Source organism: Rhopalosiphum padi, chromosome 1, assembly GCF_020882245.1.
Source record: "Rhopalosiphum padi isolate XX-2018 chromosome 1, ASM2088224v1, whole genome shotgun sequence".
NCBI lineage: Eukaryota > Metazoa > Arthropoda > Insecta > Hemiptera > Aphididae > Rhopalosiphum > Rhopalosiphum padi.
In genome coordinates this window covers 88187060-88204463 of record NC_083597.1, presented here as the reverse complement: position 1 = coordinate 88204463, position 17404 = coordinate 88187060, and the positions used below count along the sequence as shown (strand labels likewise).

Here is a 17404-nt window from a genome sequence, read left to right as displayed (position 1 = left end):
ATAATTTGGTTTAAATGTTAGCAATTTCTAATTATTCAAGGTCATATGAATCCGTGATTAATAAATAATGCTATTGTGACTTGGCTTTTTTAAATAATGATTACATATTATAAAAGTTTATGAGTTTAATATAATGTTATATGTGTATACAAATACAATGTGCTATGTACAACTTATGAAATTAACAGCACTACTACAATTGTTTATACAATTGGAACTATAATATTATAATAATATTTAGGTACAAAGACGAAATTAAATACAAAAATAATTTACTTATGACTAGATTAAAATGTTTATGGTATACCAGATGCCTAAATGCCTTTACAATGAGACCGTTTTACAAAAAAAAATATTTGACCAAATACGTAATGTCTTAATACATTTAATAAAGGAAAACAACGGCATAATTATTATAGATACCTACTGCTATGGTCTAAAATAGTAAGACATGATTATATTATTTTTATGAATTTAAATATGATAATAATTCGTAAGTAGGTAATAAATAATAATTATTAAAATGAAAACAAAATAAACTACGTCACTATGTATATTCGTATTCTGCTGTGCATCACAATAATATTATTATCATTCACAGTTACCTACCTATATGTTATGTATAGTTGCGAAATAAAATTTAACGATTTAAACTTTAAAGTAAATCATAAATAAAAAAAATAATTCTTTTTGATTTTTTACACTAATTTATTATTATAGTTTATAAAAAAAAGTGTTTCGATTATTGAAATAATTGTTTGTATTATAAAATCAAAAGTTCAAATGTAATAAATGCTATTATGCTAATACAATCTCTAATATTCGATAATAAAATATTATTTATATGAAGTTAATAATTTATCGTTATGCATTTATGTCTCGTACGTCACACTGCCACAAATCAATTATATTTAATATAAGTATGCCCAAGACCTAAATGATTTAAATAATATTCGTATAGTTTATTTTAGGACTTAGGGTGACCATACCTTAATATCCCGTTTACATTGGAATTGTCTCTCTGTTTTTTTTTGTCCCGTTTTAATTTCGTTTATCATTATTATTATTAGAGATATATGCATAAAAAAAAAATCTGTTGGTACATAAAATAAAAAAATATTTTTCTCGCTTTATGTTACATTATATTTGAACCAAAATTAATAGCTATAATACTGCAGTGAAAAACGAATCTGAAGGGACCAGTTTCGTTATAGAGAGTTTTCGTCGTAGAGAGGATTTAAAAAAACAAACAAAGATTTAAGCAAACTAACTATTATTATGTAATAATTACGTTGTATAGAGTTTTTCATTGTAAAGAATTTTGTTATAAAGAGTTTTCACTGTGTTTATAAACAGCGCAATGTTTGTGTAACAAATGATGATAAACAGTAGGTAATTGTCAGTAATAAGCATGAGACAAGTTCTTTTTTGGCTTATTGCTCAGCGTATAATACTATGAACTACCACAACAAGGATTACCTTAACCACATATAAAAATCAAATATTATGAAAAATATAAAAATTAAAAATCATTATAATTTTTTGATATTGAGTGTAGCTATAATTGTTTGTCCCGATTTTTTATACATAAATATGGTCACCCTATATTAAGCTGTAAAATCATATTTATCTATATTTTATAGCAAATATGCGAAAAATGTATAAAAAAAACTATTACATTTTTATCGTAATCTGAACTAACCAAATTATTTTGGTTATAAAACAATTACAGATTAATTAATACAATTTTATATTATTTTATTTTTTTGTAAAAACACTTTTTCTTCCTCATAGATGATGATAATTTTACATGAAAATAATTGAAAATTTTAACACCTATGTTAACTTTATTATGTTGATAGGAATCTACCATTTGTCCATTTACATGTTACATCACTATAAACGCAAATAAAACATATATGAAGTTTAATATATAATAGTTTGATATGAAGTTATAGTTTATACTAAATGTAAATTTAGAAAAAATACGTTAAATTTCTAGACCATTAATTAAGTATATTTAACTCTGAAATTCATAACCTAGCAGACTGCGAAATTAATTAACTCATTTATAATATTATTATTAGTTACAATACTTATTGTAATTTAAATTATTAATTGTTTTATAATTTAGAAATATAGACAACAATGAACGGACCAATCCAATAATTTCAACTCAGGGATGGAAAATTATTAATACTATTATAATTTATAACTAAAGGTTAGATGGGAACAAAGTACATAGCAGTACCGAGTAATAATTGTTATGTCTTCATTGATCAACTTCGTAATTTGATATGGCCATATGGGAGTGGCTAAGCAAATATTTGGAGTGAAAAAGGACTAAAGGAGGATAAAAATAAAACGAACATTATATTTCATTATGAAAGGAATTAAAAGCAGGAGCTCTACAGCTCGACTCAGATAACATACCGGTAAGTGCATTTAGACAATATTATCTATCAATCTCATTCGCCTTCGGTCAACATACTAGTAGAGTAGCAGATGGTAGCGGAACCGAACCACAGCAGTACACAGGAAAAATAGTATTACTACACTGAGTAAACTTAATAAAATATTAAAACTGTTTGATTCCTGACAGCCATAACTCAAATCAATCAAATCATATTAACAGTATAACACCAATTAAAATAATGGATAATCATAAAGTAAACAAGCCAAAAATAACCTATTTTATTTTATAATTATAATTTCATATGATGTAGCAAAATAACAATTAAAAATCAACAATAAAAAAAAGATATATTTCTACTCTTGTTATATCAAAAAACAGTAAAGGAAAAATCAAAATAACATTTCTCGTTAAATTGATATTTTCCTCACTCTAAAAAAGGACAAACGTACATTTATTATCGATATTTTTTTAATATATTTATAATAATAATAATAACACGAAAAAACACTTAAAATTTAGTTTTCTTTTATCATATTGAACAATCTATTAATAATTATTTTACAATAAGCACTATAGTGTGACAACATTGAGTACCTACTACCTACCTAGTCAAGAATTTTGAATGAAGAAATTCAAAAATATCATTCATTTGGACAATAATGGCACTTTATGACGATAGGTGGTTGATATACTTAAGATACAACGAACGATCCCTAAATAAAATTAAAATTAAATACAAATACACAACCTATTTACAGCAGTAACTTCTAAATACTATTTTACTAGTATACTATATATTCTGTTTTTATAACAAGTAATAAACTAATAAAAATTAACTATTGAATATTTTCATAAAATCGAATTATTAAATCCAACGTTTACTGTACGTCTAATATTATTACAATACCTCCCCAAATCAAAAAATAAAACAAAAAAATGACCAGCTCTGCCTAAAACAATAGTAAGTACTAAATAATTATAATTTTATTATATTATAATAAAAAAAATATTTAAAATGTTTTTTTTTTGTAGTTTGTAATGTTGGTATAGCAGTATCTCTACGATAGATAATTAAACATGAACAATAGGAATAATTGTTGTGTTTCTCGTCGAAAATGTGGCGAGAGAATAATATTACAGCGCGTAATATATTTTACAAGAGACACCTTCCTAATATTGTGTTTATCAACTATGTAGTATTTTACATTTTTACTCTGTCTGGATAAATATACAATGTAGGTATATCAAATATATTCAAATGTAGATTTTGTGAATAATTTATTCTATACTTGTATATTGTATGTCGACAATTATAGTATAGTTGGAGTATGAAAGGCAATATACCAAGTTTTTTTAATCAATATTATAGGGAATTTAATTCCCGTTAAAAAGAAATTAGTCCAATTTTCTCCTATATTGGTTACTATGTATTAAGTAAAATAGATATTTAATTTGTATCTACTACTATTTAGTTTATGCTTGATTAGAAATAAAAGAAGTAGTTAACTAAAAATCTAAAAATTAACTTAAAAACAAAAATAAAATTACATCATAATGATTTAGAATGCGACAGTGGTAAACAATATATTATGACGAATATTATTAAAATTAAGAGATTTTGCATACTTCGAAAACGAACATTTATTGTTAAACAGATTTGCATAGTTTAATACGTACATTTATACAATTTTTTAATTAAAAGTTTTTATTTGCAATATAAACATATTTGGGTTAGATAATATTAATTTTACATCAATTATAATAATTATGAGAGAGTTTAAAGTTAAAGAATTTAAATATTTGACATTTAAAATAGCGTATACGTCAACACGACACACATTAATAAGATTTATCTAAAATACATATTAATATAGAATTAATAATTATTAAGACAAATTAATTTAGACAAATAGTATCTTATCTTGGTAGCATTACACCAAATAATAACTCCGTAATTAATAACTATTTGTACTAAAGCCAAGCATTATAGTTTTCTAGACATAAAGTTTGTAAGCCATTGAAACTCACAATTTTTTTTATTAGCTCGAATCTATAAAAGTATAAAATACATTTTTAATTCCATTAATATCATTATTTATTTGTAACTCCCGACTTCGATTAAAGTCAAAAATAATACTTAAATACACAATTGAATCGACATTTTCCAATTTATCATATAAATTACAAATTAATAGTCATATTAGTATAATACTACAAATATTTAAATTATTCTAATGAGGTTAAGATAACATTATTGTTATTAATTTATTATTAAAAATTAAAAAAAAAAATTAATTACTTCAATTTATTAGTGTTTACTGTTTAATTCCATAAAGTTATCAAACCATATTTTTAGTTGGTTAAGACGGTTAAGTATGTAATGACTAATGATTTACTGAGTTATTACAATATCAAGTATAACCCTGTCTAATAAAGTAATAATACTAATCTTTTTACATTTACTCGCCTTTAATACCAAGACAAAAATGTAATAGGTAACTAATAACTAAAAGAAATTACCTTAAAAACATTATTAGTAAAAAAATATAAAGAACTCAGTACGGTTCTTTGCGAAGAACACTTGGTTTAAAATAATAACTGTTTACCTCGTCCATTTTAAGATTATATTATTTAAGATTTTTTACTATAGTAGTTTATGATTAACAGAGTCAAAGCTTTTTTCAAGTCATTAATAAATTAACTAATAACTTTCAATAATCATTATTTTTCTCAAATATAAGATTCGGCTTGAATTAAGGTAACTATAACTAATTTTCCTGATTTAAAACCAAATTGATTTTTTGAAATACACCTATAAGAATTCTAAAAATACATTTGCCAAATTTTAAGACATTTTTCAAAAATTATACTTAAAAACAAGGACTCTATATTATACTTTATATTTTTTACAAAGTTTATTATTATCAGATTATAAAAAAAGATAAAACACTACATTTTTAAAATATTTAGGAAAAACAACATTTCCACTCTACAATGGTCTTGTAAAAAATTAGGGAAATAAGTAATTCGATATTGAGATATATGATATATCTAATAATTTTCTTTAAAAATTAACTATCTATATCATATTCAAAAAAAACACATTTCTCTTTTAAGTTAATTATTATTTTTGTATTAAAAAAATAGGTAATACAAAAATTAGTTGTTTATTGTGTGATATTGTAATAAACTATTAATACTATAGATATAACATAAATAGATTTAACACCTACAACACCTACATAATTTTAATATAAATGTTCTTCATGCTATTATGAGTATTATGTATGCATCTACTTATAAATTATAATTCTTATTATAAATCTACCTACATTAATAAATTTAATATAAATTGTATAATATTTTTTGTTCATGGTTATTCCAATTTTCGGCGAACGTAGTTCTCTCGCTGGACAAAGTACATAATATTATAGTTATATATATATATATATATAATTCGACAATTATATATTTTTTTAAAGCATCAACTACAAGGTTATTACTTTATTAGCTTACATTAAATTATTTACATTCAACGAATAAAATAGTACCTATTGGCATGTACCATTATAATCTATCTGTAGTTATTATTTCATGTTTTGCTTTAAAGGTTCAACAAAAATACAAGAATTATATATTATACTGTTTATTAACACTATATCAACTATTAATGTATAATATTTATATACAACCGCCGCAGCGGCAGACGAATCCGTGACGTCACACGAAATGTTAAAAATTACCGTGACCGTCGAACTGGCAGTCACAAACGAATTTTAGTTGTACCTATCATCATGCTAGGTAGACGGTATTCTATTTATTATGGTAATAATTTATTGATTTTTTCGAATTTGACGGTCTTTCAAGTATTAAAATGAGAACGTTGACCTTTAAAATTTAAATAGGTAACTACATTGATTTAAATAATCTTCGGTTTCATCAGTTCTTTATAGGTTCTTTAGGAACTCACTGAATACTGATGGAGCCCATCCATCTTTAAACTAAAATATACCAAAATTAATAAACAAATTAACAGAGATGCAGGCAATTGTTTTCTTGTGTACATCTTTTTAAATCAAATTAATGTCCAACAATAATACAATATAATATGTTTATATGGTATAACTGCACAAAATAAAAATATATAGGTACCAACAAATAACAATAACAACTAATAAGGACAGTGGTAAACTCTCCCGATAAGACTTGGGAGAGTTTACAATTACCCAACAATAATCTTGTCTTATCTTATTTTATCTAAAAGAATAATGCATTTACATTGTTCATAACATAATATATTTAAATATTTAATCAACATTCCATCAGCCTCATGCTATATAATTACAAAAAGATAATTATTTAGGATAGGTATCACTTATCAGACATCAGTCATATAGATACGGACGATAGGTACACACATTTTTATAAAAACTTTAAAAATCCATTATGACCTAATATATAATACAGCAGTTCAAGTGTACATCAATTCTTAATAATATTTCTTCAACAGAGTTTGGACCAAAAGCATTGTTTCTAATATAATTAAATAGGCACATACTGTTTTTAAACAAAAAACAAATTCCAACTACAACGGTACTTAAATTTATTTTCGTGATTTAATTAATTTATAATTATTAGTTGCATTTTATAATTTATGATGATATTACTTATTACTTGTTCTATACAATACCATTATCATTTTTATTATATATGAGTTAATCCAATGTGACTAAAAAAGTATAAATAATAAAGTGAGTTATTTATTTTATTATACTTTTTTGAGTTGAAATTAACAAACAATTTATATAAAAAAAATAGTAGCAAGTCTAAGAACAAATAACATTTAATAAAAAATATTTCAGAAGTCAACAAATCAATATTACCTATACATTATGGGTTCAAAAAAACAAATACCCTGCCTAATGTGGTCCGACTCCATCACATCAAAATGTACAATCTTTACAAATTTCATTTACCCTGATATCATTTATTTTAATAAACTTATTTAATATTGAAAGCTGGTCCAATTCTAACATGTTTTAACTTTTGCCAGGGTACTACCCCTCGATGTTCGTTTTCAAGTGGTTTGGCATATATGTCACTGGCCAACTCATCCAGTGATATTTCTGCATCTTCCTTTGATTTCACGACCGCTTGATCTATTTCTATTTTTATCTCACTATCGATTTTCTAAATAAAACACAAGAATTTACAATTTAATACACTAATAATAAGTAGGTACACATTTTCATATACATACATAGAAATATAGAATATACTAAAATAATTACCTTGAGATCGTCAACGGTTGCAAGGTTGGTAGAGAGTATTTTTTCTTTAAACGATGTAATTGGGTCTCTAGTCATCCTTACAGCCTGGATTTCAGCTCGAGTTCTGTATGATGTGCCAGGATCAGACATTGAATGACCGGAATACCTATAGGTAACTGTTTCTAAAAGTATCGGGCCATTTCCATTAATGCAATGATCCACCGCAAACTTTGATGCTTCTCTAACAGCCAATACGTCCATGCCGTCTACCTAAATTTTAATAAAAAAATTAATACAGGCAGCATACAATGATTTGATGTTCAACCCCAATTTTTTCCATAAAACAATGCTAATCTCATCCACTATAATAACCTACCCAATGGCGAGGTATGCACAGACCTACTAAGTATAGTATAGTATTATATATACAGTGGAACCTCGATAGCTCGAACCTCTATATGTCGAATTTTCGATAACTCGAATTTTATTTTCGCCCCCAACCGATTCGAGTTATCGAGGTTCCGCTGTAGTTATTTTAATTTACACACTAATAGTCATATCATATTACAAAGATTATAAAAACTAAGCCACTGGCGGACTTATAAAAATTAATTTAAAATGTCAAAAACGGAACTAAAAACTTTAAAAACTCGTTTTAGTTATAAACTATGTCAGCATGTTATAACTTTTATACCTCATAATTAACAACAGCCAACAGGCGCTTACCAATAATATTAAGATTTAAGAGGACGTCATACCAGCATGTGTGGTCTCCGTCTTACGAATGTAAAACATAAAAAATTTGCGTTCAGCGGAATTAATTTTATGCTGTTAGCTTTCACATTAGAATAAATTTACCTATTATCAAACTTAAAGGTAATAGTAATATTATCTATGTTATCTCGTAGGCTTTATTAACATATTAATTTTAAAGTGAACTACGAGCATTTTAAAGTTTTAATCTTTTACATTACCATAGGTAGCTAATTTAAAAATTAAAATATCAATAAAAGCCTTCGAAATTCCCTAGATAATATTATTATTAGGGCTCGAATTAGTCGGATTTCAATGCATTTGCATCTTTTTTTTCGAATGTCGAACACGATACTTTCCAAGCTACAAATGTGTTTCAAGTACTTCGTGTTCTAACCTCAAAATGGTTTTGTGACATTTTTTGACTTTTTAATGCATTTTTAAATTTTTTAGAACATATTTGACCTATTATGACTAAAAAAAATTGACTTCATTTAAATATTAGTACTACATAATACCACGTAATATAAATTATTTTCATTTTGAACTTAACATCAGGTAATCCGGTTTTAAATTAGACAAGGCTGAAATTGTAAATTGCTTTTACTGCACAGTGCCGCAATGCAAATGTAATTCAATTTTTTACTAATTTTTTTATACCTTATTTTTTTTACACAGTAATATGAATTTATTTAATAAATAATGCATTTTTTAGAGTTTTTATCTCATAAATGCAATTTTTGAAAGGGTATTTTTGTTATTTTTAAGGACAATTATATCCAAGCCCTAATTATTACCTTTAAATTTGATAATAGGTAAATTTACTCTATTATTAAAGCTAACAGCATAAAATTTATTCCGCTGAACGCAAATTTGCTATGTTTTATGTTCGTAAGACGAAGAAAACACATTCGGGCCCTCTTAAGGTTAGGTTAGGACCTTCCTGTTAAGGTACAATCACAATTATTAAAGACATTATCTATTATAATAATTATGATACACTATTTTGTGGATACGTCAATATTAAAATGATTAACGGTTAACAAATTCAAATAATAATGGCAGCTCTATCTGTCGTTATAGTTTTAAATATTTTAACGAATTTACGCGTAGAACCTTCCGCGTTATCGCTTACTTTCACCACTAGATAGCTCAGCCATTTACGATATTTGCTTTCTCTATTTTAAAACCTACGATGTTCGCGGTGTTCATCTACATATTAATATCGTTGAGTTGCAAAATTATAAAATATCTTACTAAATTGAATCTAACCATCTAAGATGCGTATTTCAATTCGTGATCTTATCTTATGTCCTATAACTACTTAACTTGCTAAACATTCTGTTTACTTATTGGTTATTGATGAATTATTATTTCAAATTTTTAAAAAGTCGATAAAATATTTTACATTTAAGAAAGTGTTTTTTTTCAGATTTCTGAATGTGTATTGTTAAAATATATAGGTAGGTATGTATAGAATAATGATACTTTTATGCTTTTTACTATAAACTTTTTACGAGAAAAAAATGTAACGATTCTTTAACATAGTGAACAATTAAAAAAGGAATAATAGTAAACTTTGTTAGTGATTGCTTTTCAAAAATTGTCAGTAATTTGAAAAATTTTGAAAAAATGAAAAGTATCAGAATTATATTTTTTATAGATTTAACTAATTATGTCGTTAACCATTAGCCATACATGTAAAGTTGCAATGTAACTAAACTAATAATGAAACGCTACTTGTTTTAAAAATGTTTTATATGAGAAGTGTTAAATCATGCAGTCATCATCATTTTGAATGTAACGATGAGTTATTAATTTCAAGTATAGATAATACACCAGTGGTCCAACCAACTTTAGGATCAGTGTTTTAAATAAGTATTATTTTTTAATTTCTAAAATATTACAAGTAGAAATTAGTCAGGCAAGAATAATCCTCTAAGCATTTGAGGACTCCGGGATTGTAGAAAATATTGTTTACATTTTTAAATGGCGAAGTAGCTGAAATTTTAAAGCATTTACCTAACATATAAAACGTAAGTAGGTACTAAAAAATATATAGGACAAATCGAAGTTCACATATTACTTTTAAATACCTAATATAAGGTTGAATATAATAATATATACATGGGAAATTTAAAATAATTATTAAAATGTCGAATTCTGATCAATAGATATCAATAATCATCGAGCATTTGATAAAAAATATTTAGATCGAATGTTTCCAAATGTCAACGAACACTAGCTACTAGGGTCGGTTGGTCACAGTATTTTTACCCAAATGCCGGGTATGTAATCGCCCCTGGTGTAGTAAGACGTGTTTGAAGCTGACCGTTCCGAACTCGTGCCCATTGCATACCCGTTGTTCTCACAGACAAACACGCAGGGCAAGTTCCACAATTTAGCCATATTGTATGCTTCGAACACTTGTCCTTGATTCGAGGCGCCATCTCCGTACAGAGCAAAGCACACTCCTCCGGTGCCCAAGTATTTTGCAGCCAACGCAACGCCCGCTCCTAAAGGCACCTAAACAAGAATAAGATGATCAAAATAATGAATCGATCAAACAGTAAGTAGGTGGAGGTACCGTTCTATTAAATTCGATATTTTTATTTTTACTTATTCAAGATCATAGGTTATAATTTCCCGTAGGGACCTATATGATATAATAATATATAATATATTAATTGTATTAATTAATAATAATACTAATGGTATTATTATTTATAAATGTTTAATATTTTTCAAAATCCCATCTTTGTTTTTTTTTTTTCATATAAATTATAAGAAAAAAATATAGCCTTAAGTCCTTTAAAAGACCGTTAAATAAAAATAAAAAGTTAAGCTAATAACTGATAAGACATGACAATAACATAATTAGGTACTCAAATAAACTATAAGAAAAATAAAATTAGTCTTATCTAACTAATACGAATTTATTTATTATTTAATATTTTTTTTCTTCTCCTGTAAAATGTGCCATTTGGACTTGCGACCGTTGTGATTTAAGTCGACGTTAAATAAATATAAAGTGCCTATAAATAATACAGTACTTATTACTTATTAGGTACCAACCAACCTACCTAATACTTAATAGTAAATCATACATTCATACAATATGTTATTAATTATTAAATACTTCAGTAAGATACTAGGATGGTTCAAGGTACGCATTACTATTTATTTCTAAAATAATCAACAGTATAAATGAATACTGTAATTTTTTTTTGATCTTTAAAATGCCCATAACGTACTTTAAAATTAAAATATCAAAAAGCCCGCGTGAAGCCTTGAATAATATTATTCTCTTCTTTAAATTTTAAAATAAATCAATTCACTCTATACAGTATTAAAAATAACATAGTAAAATGGGTTGTAAAATTAAAAATGTAAAAATCTTATGTTTTAGTAAGACGGTACAGCTGATAACACTACGACGTCCAGGTACACTTGACCACGTCCACGACGCAAGGAGGCGGAGTCCTTTAAAAAAATATATAGGTATGCTGTTTACTCCTTCTAATTATATCTTTGTCAATAGGACATTGAAATCTTGGGGTTTTCATATTTATTTTATTTCTAGGTGCACTCAAGCGCAACCAATATAATAATAAACATTTTGTGTCTAAAAAATCCAAAATAAATATTGTGTATGTTATAATATATATGGAACTTAAAGTCTTAAAATGTAATTATACGAATTACTTTGAGGTCGAAATGTAACGATATCATAATCGGTAATGGTTTTTCAATACAGCATTTCATTTGGCGTGTTAGGTCCTTAACCGTATTATGAGAAAAATGAAAATCATTGTACCAACCTGAGCGCCGACGATGCCGTTTCCGCCGTAAAAGTTTTTACCATACATGTGCATTGAACCACCTTTTCCGCGAACTACTCCGCCTACTCGACCGGTGAGTTCGCTCAACACCTCCACGGGTGTTGCACCCATCAAGTATGTCCAGCCGTGAACACGGTACGCTGATATTATTGAGTCCTGTTCGCGGAATGCCGATTTCATGCCCACTGCGCAAGCTTCCTGCGTTTATATCCAATGAAATACTTCGGCAAAATTGCTAATAAAATCGATAGACGTTCGAAAATATACGAATACCAACCTGTCCAGAGTATAAGTGACAAAATCCTCTGACGATTTTCTCCTTGTACAAGTTACCGGCTGCCGTTTCTATACGTCTGATATACTGCATCTGCTTGTAGTAATTTATGGCCTCATCTTTACTCACGGTTACTGTAGTACTGGGTCCGGTTTCTAATTTGTGAAGTTTGAACGCCTAAACACCCAAAAATATTACTAGGTACTTATCATTTTAACACTATATAATCAATAAAATAATCAAGTGCACTTTGTATATTCGAGTGACAATTACTTAAATCCGTTTTATATTATTTTTTTTCATGAACATTAAAGACAAAGGTACATTGTAATTACTTATTTGAAAATTTAGATTATGATTCTAGACTTGTTATATAGCATAGGCCATAGTGTTAAGTCTTAATTATATTATTTTATAAGTTAATCTTTTTATCTACTTATTCTACACGAGTTTCATAAATCGCGGCCATTCGTGGAAATAACAGTAAACAATGATTATTAAAAATTGTATAATATGTAAAATATATACAGTATAATTTACCAAACATATTCGTTCACAAATATTTCATTTAATAATGAATTTATTCAAATTCAAATTTTTAAAATTTTGTTCAGTATATAGGTACTTTAGAATCGTATTTTTAATTACTTCATTTTTTACCATTTAAGGAGTATTCTTTGATGATATTAATTTCTATTTTCCAAATGATAATCTCAGTTTTACTGTAAATTATCAAGTGGAAAATTTCTTTTTAAAATTTTCAAATAAAATCTTCCGATTGACTATATATTACGATAAGAAAATTCTATTCTCATTTGAAAAAAGAAGTTTATATCATCATAGAATTATCCTTAAAAAGTAAAAAAAAATTGAGTTTCTAAAATGGTCTTCGTAATTGATGAATCACCGCTTGTTTTTTAATTAAAAGGAAGCAGTGCCGACACTTTTCGGTACCAAAAATGTGTTAGGTAACTGTATATGAGGCCATGAGGGAATAGGAGAACATTTACATGTTACTAATATTTTTAGCCAAATTAATTAAAAATTTAAACATTCAACAGCCTACCTTAAAATCTCTAATATTAATTTTTATATTAGAAACTATTTTAAATGTAGGTGTGAATTGAATGAACCTACTGAGTAATGAATACTAAGAATATCAATAAATCATTGCGTTGCATACAATTATATGAAATTAAACTAAATTGGATCAATATAAAATAGATAGGTAAGCACCTACTTATTATTTTAAATATGGCTCTATGAAATTACTTTTCTTTCCGAAGTGATTATTGAAAAGTAGAATATACTATCAAGTATCAACTATATCAGCATAATTGCAGTTAAATTAGAAAGTAATATATTACATACGTTTATTAATTCACTCAAAACATAAAATATACAACATTTTCACATAGGTTTTCTAATTTATTGTATTTAAAATGTTACAAACTTTTATATCAAATGTGGCATCAGTTGCAAGGCTTCTGCATTGCCATGTCGACGTTAACTTCTGCAAAAACAAAATTAAATAATGTCATTTGCACATTTAAATTAAACTAAAAATATTTTGTTCAATATTTGGAAAAATTCCTACTTATAAGGTTGGTATACTCGTACATAATTAACATTATATAAAAACATTTATTAGGTATTTGTTTTATTATATTTTAGTAAAAAACACGACATAAATACATAATAATATTATTATATGGTAAAATAATAAATATATTATTATACTACGTAGTATAATATTAAAGTATTTGTAATCTAGAATAATTTATAGCCATATTTTTATTGCCATGGTTTCTTGTTTGAATTTGTCTCATTATATTCAGTAAATGACTACCTAATTATAGAATTTTTTAGTTTAACTGTAAACTACGTAAAAATAATGATCTATTCTTAATAATTATTATCAAGAGACACTAATGAAGTCCCTTAACAATTGTACAACACAACTAATCAAAATATAAATTGTTGTTTAAATATTGTTAATATTTCATGTAGTTTTCGCCACAGTACGGATACATCATACATATTATTACATAATATTACATATATAGGTGCGCAATAGATATTTGAACTTTCTGAACTTTATTAATCCACAACTTGGTAATAATAGTTATCGATTCGCAAATACTTAATGTGTACTTAAATTGCCGTTTATAACGCAGGTGAAATATCATAGTACAAGATGCCTGTTGACATAATAATCAAGTGTTTGGCTTTGCGCCCGCGCGTATACGAAAATAAACGCTGCGCGCTACACCGGCGTCTGTTATGCAACGTGCGCGCTTCTATTGACTCTCAATATAGGCTCATTTTCGTTACGTTCGAAGTGTATTCTTATAGTGGGGTATCTTTCGAAGAAGCTAATCCACATCTTTTCTAATATTATGTTCAATTACTTATATACATTTATTTTGTACATACTTATGACGCGTGTCAGGATCACTCATCGAGTAATAAATTATGAATTTATATTGAATATTATGCTGCAGAGTTGGATGTGAATAGATTACATTATAGATAAATGCAAGAAATTTAAATTTCGTTTTTAAATCATAGTCTGGGAGTAAAATTAACCTAAACATTTCTAAAAATCATCCCCTTGATGGCTTTATGCCACAACCACCTAATAAGCCCCGTGAACTATATACCTATCTCACAGACCAAAGTATAATTGAATGTCTGTATAACACAAACATGTACTTTGTTTATTTGAACCTGTATGGGCCGGTATCGAGTATAATTAAAAGAACCAATTGTAGAAGAAATTATATAGTGGACTTGAGGTAGATCCTTCACAACGAAAATAAAAACTTAATAAATATCATGTATAATATTTAAGACAAAAAAATTTCCAGTATTTACTAAAATAAAAGACAATAGATTATGGTAGGTACCAATTTTTATTCAATTAAGATATATAATGGTGTTGTAAACTGTTTTTGATGCAATATAAAAATAGAAATTATAGCGTCTAAATTGTTTTTTATTATTTGTCATACTTGTAAACTTTAGTCTGAGAAGTATCATAAATATAAATGTTTCACTTGTAACGACTAAAATTGGAGCCTTATTAAATACAATTTATCACTATCAGTAATTTAAAATATTTATTTCTCGAGTTTTAGTCAGTTTATTAATATTTATTTTTTAGACCCGTTTTTTTACAATCTAATTGACAACAATTAATATCATTACTGTGAATTAGGTTTAGTAGTACTTATGTATTAGATACCATAGGTTACTGCAGTTATATACGATTTATAAGTTCGATACGTTTTAGTAAATGTCATACACCCGAATGGTGGTGATTGTTTTGTTTTATGTAAATTTAGAAGTTAAAACTACAAAGATGTGTGCAAATCTTACTAAAAATATAAACAATTTAATTTAAATACATATAAATCGTAAAACGAATACATTTAAACCAAATATAAATAAAAATAAAGTCAAAATTACGTATAATATAAAACATATCATATACATAATGATGTATAGTATTATAGTATGACTATGAAAAAAACGTACCTTTCCTTTTTTAGGATGTACATTTATGAAATTTTTAAAAATTCAGCAATATTATTTATCAATATAAATTTTAATTTTAGAACAATTAATTCTATTCGTTTTACTACAGCAAAGTAGTTTAATAACAACATATCAAATAATGTATGATTGTTAATATAATAATAATAATTTAAAATACGAAGACATGAGGAAAAAATACCACGTATCACAACAAATCGGAGAAGCGCTTGGACCAGACCCTCGATCAATCACCGCAGTATCCTACAATTCATAAAAGAAATTCAGCTATATAACTTAATTTAAAAGCCACACAACAACATAAGCTAAACATACCTGTAAACTGATTTTAAGTTAATGTCAAGCTAAATGGCCAAAGAAGCCGATGTTTTTTAGATCAATAAAAAAAAATAATAATAATAATAATTTATTGTAACAAAAACAAACCACAACCCATGCAGGTATTTCAAAATGTTTATTTTTAATTTGGAAAGAGGTGCAAAGTGTCAAAACTCCTATATAGTTCTGTGCGGTCTCGAATTAATTCTAACCCTCACACCCTAAAAAAAATAAAACATATATATAAAATACACCAGCTGGACGGGTATGTGTAAAATGTGATATTACAGACGGTAAAAACGGATTGGCGTCTCTGCGGTCGAAAATCGAAATAACACCCCTGCAACAGAGTATAATACGACGACGTACTCGTACAGCCAATATACAGCCGTATACGCGTAACCATCGACTACCCCATCTATACTATTATTTGTTTGTATTTATACCTACCTATATACGAGTATTTTACACCCGTGCGCGCGCTATATCTAATATATAGGCGTATATACCTCTTTCGAAATTCTATAAACAAACCAATACAAACCGCGTTGACCACGTAATACACGAGAGTTGCGTTAAATTCGTATATTTTTCAACCGCGTTCGGAACACGATATTATTATAATATTAAAGTTTACCTGCAGGGTGTTGCGGATAGCGGGCACCTTCACGGTGGTGAGGGTTATCATCGTGGTGCGTGCGGCGCCGGTGGATTGATATGAAAGCCGGAAAGTGTAGTGATATGGAGTTCAATAGCGTCCGTAGACCTAGCGCCGGCTGCGTGGGCGAGGTGGTGGAACGATGCGCGGCCAAGGCGTTACGGACACTAACGCAACAACGCGCGCGCGACACACATCTCCGCGACTCGCTATTATAATATTATTACTGTTATATTGTTGTCGCGACGTCGTATTTCTGTCGTGGCGTTTTACACGACGCTCAAAGCGCCCGTTTTTCGAATCGATGTTAAGGCA

The 17404-nt window shown here is 27.1% G+C and overlaps 1 protein-coding gene across 1 annotated transcript; it reads right to left on the bottom strand.

The window, feature by feature from the left end:
* Positions 1–6695: 6695 nt before the first annotated feature.
* LOC132932397 (probable pyruvate dehydrogenase E1 component subunit alpha, mitochondrial) lies at positions 6696–17367 on the bottom strand. The gene is made up of 7 exons (XM_060998758.1): positions 17069–17367; positions 14009–14068; positions 12559–12732; positions 12261–12479; positions 10717–10965; positions 7708–7956; positions 6696–7606 (listed from the first exon to the last, which is right to left on the bottom strand). Exons 1-7 carry the CDS (start codon positions 17117–17119, stop codon positions 7418–7420), a joined length of 1191 nt encoding a protein of 396 aa, XP_060854741.1. The 5' UTR covers positions 17120–17367; the 3' UTR covers positions 6696–7417.
* Positions 17368–17404: the final 37 nt, after the last annotated feature.